The sequence below is a fragment of the Pimephales promelas genome, chromosome 17, assembly GCF_988280905.1.
Source record: "Pimephales promelas chromosome 17, fPimPro1.hap1.1, whole genome shotgun sequence".
NCBI lineage: Eukaryota > Metazoa > Chordata > Actinopteri > Cypriniformes > Leuciscidae > Pimephales > Pimephales promelas.
In genome coordinates this window covers 27,133,062-27,145,573 of record NC_142785.1, presented here as the reverse complement: position 1 = coordinate 27,145,573, position 12,512 = coordinate 27,133,062, and the positions used below count along the sequence as shown (strand labels likewise).

Here is a 12,512-nt window from a genome sequence, read left to right as displayed (position 1 = left end):
TCTTGATGCCTGAATGCCCATGTTTGCACATTCCAGGATCTGTCTTTGAACGTCAGCTGACTTTGTTTTGTTTGCTGTTGTCAGTGATCACCAAGCTCTGTAACCATCTTTCTTAATCTCTCCTCCCTTGCATTTTATGTCTTCCTTTGGGGGAGGGGGCAGGGGAGCTGACCAATTGCTAGCAGCTGTAACTCATTTCACAATCGGCCCGCCTCTAAAGCCCTGTGTGTGTGTGGGTGACTGAGTTTTATTGTTAAAAACATTGCAGCTCGACTTCCCCTCTCATTGCTTGGCAGGAGTTTTCCATCAGGTACAACCTTTTTTTAACTTCTTTTACAGTTCTTCTTTCCTCTGTTTACATATTCTGTCAGTTCTTTTTGAGTTTTTCTCAGCGAGTCGGCTGTCTTTGAATGTTGCATATGGTGACAGTGTTACAGTTACTTTGTCTGAGGTAGTGGGAAAATGGTTCTTTTTGTGTTTTGACAAGTTTTTAAAGTTTCTTTGGCTTTTTATGCATTTTGGGAGAGATTTAGTTTTCTTTTCTTTATTTAATTCTTCATTTGAAGAGAAATGTACGCAGTTCTCCTAAAGGAGATGGATTTTGGTTTATAATTTAATCTTTAGACATTACTCAGACTGAGACAGAAGCACACCAAGTTTCCGGAGCATTTCTACTTTCTAAAACACTCATTCCCACAAATAGCATTCTTGTCATTCCACAAATGTCAGAAAAAGAAAAGCAAGAATTCTAAAAGAAAACACAATGTAAGGCTTTGTGCCTCTGAATTCAGTTTTATTCTCCCATTATGTTAAACAACCCAAGTGAAACTTTCAGAGCAATTTGTCTTTCTTTGTTCAGATTTTTTTACTTGTTAGATGTGGTTAAGCTTCAAGGTATGATAATGACTAGTTTATGAATGTTGAATAGCAAAAGGTCAATACAAGTATTTCCAGTTTTGCATAAATTACTTTAGTGAAGACCAAATCCTGACTCTGAAAACTGTGTTTTAGATGTTTAAATTGTTTTATGTGCTAAAAACTAGAACTACACGTTGCATACTTGGTCTGCATACAAAATGATTTGTGAAGTTATGTGTTTCCAGACACATCGGCAGAAGATGTGGTCATGAAGTAATATTTCCTGAGGGAGTAATGCTGGTTTCCTAGAAAAAAAAAAAAAACTGTACTCAGGGGGGAGAGTTGCTAACAAGCAATTTCACCACAATATCTCAGGCTTTTCCTCGCCCTCTTCTGTATACAACTCCAGGAAACCGCCATTTTCTGTCTGTATGGTATTTTCTTCTTTCACTCGTTCCCTCTCGTTTCTTCCTTAGTCAAATCCTGCAGTCTTTTAGACACCATTAATTAGCATCTGAAATGCTCTTTGAGCAAAGGTGCACTTTGAAACTAGGATCACATGCTGATGATGGTTTACCAGGCCCTTTAATTAAAACAGGATTACTAGCATAGAAACGGCCGTGTGGAGTTTCACTCTATTGTATTTATTTTCTTCCTCTCACAGATATATCCTCGGTGGTGCTGGAGACTCCCATGTGTGAAAGCCGGAGCTCAAAATGAACTAATTAACAAGCAGCGACTCTCCCTTCCCCTGGAGGAGCCCTTTAAACCCCTATTTCATCAAAGCAGCCGTTCCTCAGGAGAACGCTCATGTGCTTACATGGTGACCAGACGTTCTGGGAAACTCACAGGAACTTGTGCATGAGGAAAGTAGCACGATGATAGGCCAGCTGCCTCAGAGGCTTTTGCTGTGGTTCATTGGATTGTTGGGAATCGCGATACTGACGTTAATCGTGGTGTGCGTGGCTTTGCAGATCCAAGTGCCATGGGACATGAAGACCCTCCGACTCTCCCCCTTGAAATATTACAGGTAATGACAGATCTCTTAAAATTCCATGTGGACTTTTTTTTTTACACTCTCTTAAAAATAAAGGTTGTTTTATTTGGTATCTATGGTTCCATGAAGAAACTTTAACATCAATGGAAACTTTCCATCACACAAAGGTATTAAGATGTGTCTTGGTCAATCGGATCTCAACTAGACAAGGGAGACGCGTTCCCATTTACACCTGGTAATTTAATCAAATGCCTAATCCTGGCTTAATCTAAGACCTAAAACTATTTAAAAAACAAAACAAAAGCAAAAAGTAGCAATTAAATCATATACATTGACTGAAGACTGCAAAAATATAATTGTGAAAGTTAAGAGCTCTCTGACGAATTTTAAATGCGCCCGTCTTTAAATCAACCCATTTTTAATTCAAGTTAACTCTTCTTATCTGTTTTTCCATTTGTTATTTAGTTAGTAACGTCACAGTCGTGTTATCTCTAGAGAGCCATGAGTGATCACATGATCGCTTCCTCTGCTAATGATTTCAGCATGTTCGCTATTGCTATGGAGATGGGTGTCAGAAGCTAAGAAAGTCATTTTATGTCCTTTTACTCTCCCGGCCCTTGTTTTCTGAAGTGGGGGGTTTGGATTTCAATTTATTTGCACAGCGCTTTCCAAAATAGGTATTGTTCCAAAAAAACAGCTTCTCAAAGAATAGTGGCTTATAAACCTTCAGGTGAGCAGCTAAAAGCGTTAGAGACGAGGAATAAACCTCCTTAGATGTTTCTAGGCAGACATCAGTTGTATCCCTTATAAGGATACCTCTTTTGCCTAGTCATTTACTTTCCAGTAAGGGAAAGAATCAAACAACCTGAGATTTAGTGCTGCTCCTTTAATTCAGTCAGGCGTAGAATCATGGTTTGGCTTGATTCTCTAGTCTAGAGAAGTGCACAATCATTGCTCTGAAAGTAGGGTCTGTTATGTGAAATGTAGCCCAGATTCTTTTAAAAGGGCAAAGCTCTTATTTTAACACAGGCATGGTTGGAAAAACAACAACAGAATGTCAGGAAATAACACATTAGCTGACATTAAAACTTGTGATTCTGTAGAAGTTGTTTGGGGCCTTTTAAAATTGCACTTTGAAAACCTGTTGTGCCACGTCACAGTAATAACTCCTGTGAGAATAATGGATAAATAATGAGTGTTTGTAATTGATTTATTGTTGTTGTTGTTTTTATTATTATTAAGTGAAGTGTTGGTTTTACATGGAAGCTTGTTCCCAACAAGGAATAAGAAAAAAATGTAAAAGAAAATTGCGACTTTTAGTTGCAAATTTATATCTCGCAATTCTGACTTTTTTTCCCAGTTATACATGGAAAACAATGGAATATTGATGTATGATTTAGTGGATGGGCTAGTACTAATGGCCTCTTCACTTGAGCTGGTTGTTCTTAGCTTCATTCTTACTGTTATAAAGAGAAAATAATGTTTTGTTTTTTTGTTTGTTTTTTGCCCTTAGGTCATTTTCTTTCAAGAGTGACAACAGTTCTTTGCAAAGTCAACATTCTGCTGAGAGTAAACTAGACACTGCTGAAGAACTGGAGCGACAATCAGCCCTGCAATCAGATGAGGATTCATCAGTGTTACAAAACAGCGCAAGCAAAGCTGATCCAGAAAATTTAAAAACAAAAAAGCCAATGCCAAAAAATGAGACCAAACCCACTGAACCAGACTTTTTTGGTGACCGGTACGCCACAGATGACTTTCCATCACAAACAGTGAGTGTCAGTGTCTGTTTGTGGTTTTGGGCCTAGTATTGTGAACTATCGTGACTGTGTTAGTATTGTGAGCAATTTCCAGAAGAACCTGCGTAAATTCAGTTTTATTCAAGTATTTGTACAAATGCAGTGGTCATTCAAATTTAATGGTCATTCAAATTCAGTGAAGAGCCATCGGAAGTTTGTAGCGAGCAAAGATTAGTCTTATCACAACAAAACGGCAGTATTTTATTCAGATTAAATACTAAATAAAAAAAAAATAAGTGACCGGTGAAACCCATGTAAAAAATACATACACTACTGTTCAAAAGTCTGGGTTCAGTGAGATGGGGTTTTTTTTTTTTTTACAAAAATGTATACTTTTTTTAATCTAAAATGACAGCAAAGACTTTAAAAGTATTTAAAATAAGTGCTGTTCTTTTGAATTCTTTTCATTAAAGAATCCTGCACAACTGTTTTCAAAATGTAAAATATATATTGTTTCTGCAGCACCAAATCAACATCATACACTCTAAAAATGCAACCCAAATTTGGGTCAAATATGGACGAACCCAAATGTTGGGTTAAAAATGCAATTAAAAAATGTACAGTTGATAGTGAAAGTTAGAAATGTATTATTTATGAATTAATTAGAAATTACATTTTTAACCCAACATTTGGGTTAAAACAACCCAGCATTGTTTAGAGTGTATTAGAATGCTTTCTGAAGGATCGTGTGACACTGAAGACTGTAGAAATTATGCTGCAAATTCAGCTTTGTCATCACTGTCATAAATCACACTTTAAAATATATTAAAATAAAATACTGTTATTTTGAATGGTAATAATTTCACTATATTAGTGTTTACGGGGGGGGGGGGGGGTGTTGGTAGATGTACACTACCAAACTTTAATGGTAGTGTACATCTATAGTGTTTTATCTCAAGCAATCATGTTTCATATTTTTTTTTAATTATATTCATTTTATTTTATAACAAGACATGTAAAAATACGTGGAACCCTGGCTATTGTCTTTCCATTTCATAAAGAAATGCAGCATTTTTTTTCTTTTTCGTTTTGCAGCTTGCCACACCCATAGAACTAACCTTGTAGATTGTCAATGTTAACAATATTAACACACACTCCCTCTCTCTCAACCGCCCTCCCCCTCCTCTCTTACACACACACACACACACACACACTCACTCTCTCCCTTTCCTCTCTCTCGCTCTTGCAGAACTGTCCCAACAGCATTAGGAAGCGTGTGCCTCAGACTCAGTTTGCTGAGAAGTTTCTACACACTATTCCAGTGCTTCAATGGTCAAAACATTTCACCCCCGACCAGTACCAACGCTTGAGTCAGTACGGTGGAGCACATGGCTGGGGAGGCGTTAATATTGAAGGTGTGTTGTTTTTTGGAATCTGCTAGTCTTCCACAAAGTTTAAATGTACTCGTATTTGGAGGTTTCACCATGACAACTCCCTCTACTTGGCCTTTGACTTATATTGACTAATTACATTCAGCACCCTTATGGGAATATTGTAGTTTGTAATTATTTAAATCTAACAAATGTTAATTTTGTTTGTCGTAACTTGACCTCTCAAAACAATTCTAGTGGGGTTTTTTTAGTGGGGTCTGGACTTACTACAAGCTTATCAGGCATTGTAGGGAAGAAATTATTTATTTATTTTAAAATATGAGATATTATGAAAATGTTGCCAAGTTATTACTCAAAGTATTATAGCTACTTCTTTTTTGTAACATGTTGCCCAAAGAATATGCTAATTAATATGCTTAATTAGAGCCAATCAGGTTATTCTAGATATTAATAGAATATATTTTTCATACCATAGTTGAAAATCTTTGTAGAAATCTTTGTGCATAGTTTGGTTCAGGTAAAAGTTTCCTGGAGCTGTCGAAACCCTGATTTTAACTGCCTATTAAATGCAGGCACTAACATGCATACAAAATGCATATATAAACATTTTCTACAAAAAAATCAGTTTTACAGAGAGTGAGTTACAGAAAAAAATGACTAGTATACTGAATATCAAGTTTTTATAGTACTCATTAAGTAAATATACTGTATTTAATGTGTAATTGTTTTGTGGATTTCTTTTGTGATTACATTAACATATGTGCAACATGATGGACCAAAACGATTAGTTGTGTGTGTGTGTGTGTGTTGTTCACAGTTTTAAAGAGCTCACTGGGAATTTTAAATACAACTGCGAACCGGTTGATGTTTGATGACTGGGAGAAGAGAAAGAACAGATCCCAGTGTATCCGCTGTGCTGTGGTGGGAAACGGCGGAATACTGAACGGTTCAAGAAAAGGAAAGGAGATCGATGCACATGACTATGTCTTCAGGTGAGGAGGTTGATCATTAAAGGGATACTACACCCAAAAATGAAAATGTTGACATTAGGGATGTCATGAGGAAATTTTCACACGGGTATATAAACTTAAGGCAACACCGGTATTACCAATAACAGCAAGGGGATGAGGAGAGTTTATAACAGTGGCGTGCCATAGTGGCCAATTAATGTAATCATTGAATGGACGAACACAGTGTAACATCGGTAACACCGACTACTGCAGCAAGCCTATTCTACAACATACTGTAAACTAAACTCTTCCAGGCCTCAGCTACAACTAAAGTAGTCATTGTTCGTGGACAATCAATGAAGGCCATATGCAGAAAGTAAGACTGGAATTACTAACGAACCATTTCAGGCAGTTTACAATTGGCTATTTCTTTTGGGATAAAATAACGGTTTATTGATCAAGATCACAATGCTTCTCTTTTTCTGTCTCCCATCTTCAGGGTGAATGGTGCGGCTCTTAAGGGGTTTGAGAAAGATGTGGGATCCCGGACATCATTCTACACGTTCTCAACCAACACCATGCGAAACTCCATGCGTAGCTATGCTCGCGTAGGCTACAGAGGTCCACCCATATCAAAGGTAACCAATGATGCCAGACTTGTATACGTCCACACAAAGATGAGACGCAGTGCTCCGCTTATTATTAAGTGTCTTTACCATGTACCAACGTTTAAACTAATAATTTGATACAATGCACTTGTGTACCTGCATGTTTTCACATGGTACTTGTATTTAAAAAATAACCGTATGTAATTCATTTCTGTAATTACATCTATATTTACACGGTTGACCCTTCTCTAAACCCACCCAAACCATGACTCGTATCCCACCACAAAACATGTATGTCTGTACTGTATGCAGTGTTGGGTGTAACTAATTAGTTACTGTAATTTAATTACTTTTCCCTTGAAAATTTAAAGTAAGGGATTACTCTTAATTTTTCTGTAATTGAATTACAGTTACTTCTGATGTAATTGAGGTAAATACTGTGTATTTACATTGCGATTCGTATGCATTTTATGAGGACTTCGCACTCGTACAAATTCGTATGAATTATTGTAAAATATGTATGAAAAAAGGCTGAAATGTCACGAGATCAGACATAAAACAATAGTGGGTTTAACATCAAAATGTATTGTCTGATGTTAAAAAGTATGTTTTTATAATAACCTTCTCCACCTTAGTCAGTTTAAGGATAATGCAATTTTATAGTATTTATTTGAAAGAATTAAACAGATTCATGTCTATCCTTGTATTATTCAGCTGGTTGAGATTGATATGGGATTTTGAAAGTAATTAGTAACTAAAAGTAATTAAGTTCAAGTTCATTTATTTATATAGCACATTTAAACAGCCGCTCAGACAGACCAAAGTGCTTTACAGAACACAGAATTAAAAACAAACAAACAAACAAAAAAAAACAAACAAACAAAAAAAAACATAAAAGGCAGCAAAGCTACAAATAGCCTTGTCAGAGACCCAGTTATAACATAATAAAATACTTAAAAGGAGATCAGTATGCTAAAGAGAAAAGGTAGGTTTTCACCAAAGATTTAAAAATAGACAGGTTCGGGGCCGTTCGAATCTCTAGGGGCAGGGTGTTCCACAGACGGGGCCCTGCCACAGCAAAAGCACGCTCCCCTCTGCGCTTAAGTCTGACACGAGGGACTACCAGCAGAGCCTGGTCGTGGGATCTTAGGCTTCTGGATGGAGTATAGGGATGAATAAGTTCGGAGAGATAGGCTGGGGCTAGGCTATGTAGCGATTTGAAGACAAATAGTAGGACTTTAAAATCAATTCTCTGCCGGACAGGTAGCCAGTGTAAAGACTCAAGAATTGGAGTGATGTGGTCATATTTGCGAGAGTTGGAAATAAGTCTAGCCGCAGCGTTTTGGACCAGCTGAAGACGGGCAATTTGAGAAGCAGATATCCCACAGTAGAGTGAATTGCAATAGTCGAGCCTACACGTGATGAAAGCATGAACTGCCATTTCCAGGGTTGTCGGAGTAAGAAAGCCTTTGATTTTAGATAATAGACGTAGTTGGTAGAAACCGGAGCTGACGACACCTGATATGTGTTTGTCAAGTTTTAACGACTGGTCAATAAGAACACCCAAATTTCGCACTTCTGTCGATTTAAAGGGGGCTAAGCTCCCCAAGTCTGGGCTTAAGCACTGAGACCTTTCACTCGGGCTGAAGACAATGACCTCGGTCTTATCACTATTTAGGGAGAGGAAGTTTTGGGCCAGCCATGCCTTCACTTCCTCTAAGCATAGTAGAAGACAGTTTAATGCTGCAGGGTCATTTTTCTTGAATGGAATGTAAATTTGGGTGTCGTCCGCATACAGATGAAATGATACACTGTGTTTCCTTAAAATAGTGCCCAACGGAAGCATGTAAAGAGAAAATAGAGAGGGAGCCAGATTACTCAGATTAGCATTAAATGCTTTTTAGAGAGAGTAATCTAAGAGCTAATTAGTAACTAGTTCCTTTTTTAGAGTAACTTACCCAACACTGAGACCCCGTTTACACCTGGTATTAAAATGCGATCTGTATCCAGATAAGTTATCCGGATAATAAAAAACGCATGTTAATGCAAGGTGTAAACGCGTTGTGATCGGATCGTGATCGGATCTGCCTGACCACATCTGGAGGTAGTCTGGCTCGCTTGTGTCCGGATCTTTACTAGGTGTAAACGCAATCTGGTTGTTGAAACCACATATGTATATTTTACTCCTCCCAAAAATGCTAAAAAATAAACGAGTGAGAGCGTGTTATATAGGCTATATGTCATGTTATAGCCTAGTCAGATGCGACACGCGACACGCATCACCGCAGATGAGCAGCTGAGCGTCTATTCAACGTGCAAACATCGCAAATAAAAGTGAAAGTAAGTCACAGACGCAGTTAACACATCTTCAAGTAAAGAAACGAAATTATCTTACCAGGCCTGTTGCCACTCTCTCTTATTGATGTCTCTGATTTGGAAATTAGCTGATGATGATCAATAAAATGCCGCTCAGATCTGTTGCTTTTGGTGGCGTGCAATCCAAGCATATAACGCAGGAGGTGAAGATCGGATTTATATCCGTTTTGCAAAAACACATTTATGTGGCCAGGTGTAAATGGAATCAGTACTTATTATCCGGATAACTTATCTGGATACAGATCGCATTTTAATACCAGGTGTAAACGGGGTCTGACTGTATGTATGTACATATCTATGTATTTATTTTTTGATGTAAGCACATGGTACTTAAAGACACGAAATATAAAGTGTGCCCAGACAAAGTAACTCCACTGTTTTTTAAAATTATTATAGAGTGAAATAGTCATGACTACAATATGATCAGGTTCCTCGTTGTTGTGACGTTGTTGTTTGCTAACTGTCTCTTCATCTTGATATCCATCTGTTCAGGAGACCAGGTATATATTCCTGCCGGATCATGACCGAGATTACATTCTGATGAGGGCGGCTTCGACACACACAGCAATTGATAAAGGCCCTGAGCGCAGCAAAAAGTAAATATATGTAAACGGATATTTCTAAGGTTCCTTAAACGTATCCTTGATCGTTACAACAGATACAGTCCAACCCTCATTGTTTTCAATCACTATTGTAAATAAATTGTAAAAACCCAACTAACATTTGTTTATTTTTCCTTTGTGCATTGTACACACCATTAAGACTCAATTTAATTGGAATGTATATCTCTCTCAGACCCCCTACATACTTTGGTGAAGATGTGACTGTAGAAAAATTCAAAATCTACCACCCTGACTTTATTCGTTACCTCAGAAACAGGTAAGCTTTGCAAACAGAGACTAGGGATAATGTGCACTCAGCCAGTCGTCATGGGACAATTAATTGTAGACAGGGGGATTAAGAAACACAAAGCGGTTGACTGCACATTATCCTGCTTATTACATGACTGCTTGATTTGAGTTGAAATTATATGTGAGGAAAGATCCTGCAGAGTGAAACGAGACGCACAGCTATATTGGAAATCCGTTGCAGGACACAGCGGTCAATTACGCAGTTCAGTGGTTATTACACATAAATATGAGTCCACAGAGTGTTGCAATTTTGTTTAGTGTAAATATCTAACTTTATACCTTTTTCTTTTTCATCATCAAGGTTCCTGCATTCGAAACTTCTGAAAACAGGCGCGAGAAGGATTTACAGGCCGTCCACTGGAGCAGTAATGCTCCTGGCTGCCATTCATACATGTGACCAGGTTTGTTTAGTCTTTTTACAGATGACACCAAACATGTGTCTTATGAGTGTGCCCTGCTGTAAAATACTCATTATACAGCAGGAAAAACTCATAAGACACATGTTTGATGAAACACCCATATCCTCATCCATCCATTTAGAGGAGGTCACAATTGATAAGAAACTAATGACAGTTTTGTACAGGCAATAAAACATTATACCTCAAATTGTATGAAAACAACGTCCAGTAGTAAAAGTTGTCAAACACTGTTTGAACACTGTTTTAGTGGCACTTATTTCAAATATGTTAGATGTGTCATCTAACCAGACAGTTGTTGACTGCTGTAAGTTAACTACAGTACATATTAAAGACTCACCTGGCAGGCTGTATTGGCATCATAAAAAAACTCAGGCTTATTGGTAGTGCATCTCTCTACTTGCACTTTTTCAAAAAAATATCACTGCAGTTTCCAGCTAAAAATAAAAACTGCTGCAAAATACACAAAACAAAAAATAACAAAATGTTGCTTTTTACAGGAATGCCATCTTGCTTGTATTTCAAATAAGCTTGGGTTGTATAAAACATTCTTTGTGAAAGTTTGTGACTATATGATGTTTGTGTTATTAACAGGTTGATGCTTACGGGTTCATGACCCCTGACTACACCTTGTATTCAGACCACTACTATGACAAACAGAGACGTCCAGTGCATTTTTATGCCAACCATGACATGCGCATGGAAATGAGGTTGTGGCAAGAGCTGCATCAGGCTGGACTGATGAATATTTTCATGCGTCAGTGAGCACAAAAGGATGGACGCCACACTTTGTGTGAGATGGGTTTTTTTTTCAGTCAGAACTGAAAATCCTGTGAGAGGTGTGCACAGGACAAACCTGTTATACTCCCCTCTGTATGAGGCGTTTTTGCTTTGGAAGGTAAAGATCATATATTGTTCTTAGGAGAAGTACGTAGGAGAAGCTACGTAGCGAATTCACGAGAGACAAATGACTGGCTAATGTGGGGAGAGGCCTTTCAAAAAGGGTTATAGACGGGAGTAAATCTTGTTTTACTGGCCAGTACTTGTTCACACATACGAAGTGTCATATTTCCGATTGATCGATCAGATTGATTAATCGTGATGCTGCTTTTGACCACGTACAAGAATTCTGGAATACGTGCCTTTGGACTTCTCAAATGACGGACTACCATTGTGTGTGAGGGAAACAGAGTTTAAAGGCTTCAGAGCCCCACACAAAATCAAAACTAATCAACCAAAGAGAATAATATTTTTAATTTTAATCATATTCCTTTAATCAGGTATGTTTTAATATATGGTTCATTCAAAATGCACGTGTTGCATCATGTGTCAATCAAGAAGGGGTTTCTTTCTGTTTTTCAGGAGGAATTTGTACGCTGTTAAGTTTACTTGGAAGATTTGAAGTGCAATATCTTATGTTGATTTCACAAGACTTTTGAATCAAAATGTGAATTTCTTTTATGATTTGTTGTATCTATTCTGTTAAGGTCTGTTTGGTCACTTGATGCCATCTCTTGGTTATATTTAATAATTTTATTACCGAATAATTTAACTGTTATGTTTATTCTGGTCAACTTAACTGGTTTAAAAATTCACCACACTCATGTTTAGAGAGTTTAAAAATTGCTTCACTTTTATAAAATGGTTAAGGGTTTAGAAAATGGAAAGATAGTCCTACAGGTTTTTAAGCTCAGAATAAATCTTTTAAAATTGTCTTGTTGGTAATAAATGATATGGCTCCACTTTGTTCACATTATATACATATATATATATATATATATATATATATATATATATATATACTTTTCATCATCTTCAGTTTAAGTGTCTATGTACCTAAGGTGTGACCTGAAAAATGCAGTGTCAATTGGCTTATTGAAGTAAAATATTTGCACCGCTTTACAGTGTTGTACATTCTATATTACATTTTATTAGAAGTTCCTCCAGGAATGTTTGGTTTGATCTTATCACATTTCTAGGATACATAAATTAAAAACAACCTGTCATCATCAGTCAATATCATACTTCATATTGATTGATGGTTATCCTCAACGGGGTTGACACTTCAGCGTGAGAAATCGAGGGTGTGGCTTCAGAAAACTTAAAAAGGCTTCTGCAGTCTGCGCGTTGCCCCAGTGTTCAAGAACTGGTTTTGTGTGCTTTTGATACTAATTAAAGAGAAACAATTTTAACGATGAACAAATATTGTGCTAAAGTCAACTGCAAGCTTGGCTAATGGACGTTGCAATTTGTGCATTTGCATACT

General features: G+C 37.3%; 1 protein-coding gene across 2 annotated transcripts; it reads left to right on the top strand.

Moving 5' to 3' along the window:
- The first annotated feature begins 167 nt into the window (after positions 1-167).
- On the top strand, positions 168-11,959 carry st6galnac (ST6 (alpha-N-acetyl-neuraminyl-2,3-beta-galactosyl-1,3)-N-acetylgalactosaminide alpha-2,6-sialyltransferase). 2 transcript variants are annotated; one of them, XM_039665244.2, is made up of 10 exons: positions 168-310; positions 1,523-1,888; positions 3,369-3,627; positions 4,844-5,009; positions 5,803-5,977; positions 6,435-6,573; positions 9,412-9,515; positions 9,715-9,798; positions 10,132-10,231; positions 10,841-11,959. In XM_039665244.2, the coding sequence occupies exons 2-10, from the start codon at positions 1,737-1,739 to the stop codon at positions 11,009-11,011; spliced, it is 1,350 nt and encodes a 449-aa protein (XP_039521178.2). In that variant the 5' UTR covers positions 168-310; positions 1,523-1,736; the 3' UTR covers positions 11,012-11,959. The 2 variants fall into 2 exon arrangements, with proteins under 2 accessions (XP_039521178.2, XP_088978438.1); XM_089122312.1 differs by lacking the exon at positions 168-310 and adding an exon at positions 1,178-1,287.
- The last annotated feature ends 553 nt before the right edge of the window (positions 11,960-12,512 follow it).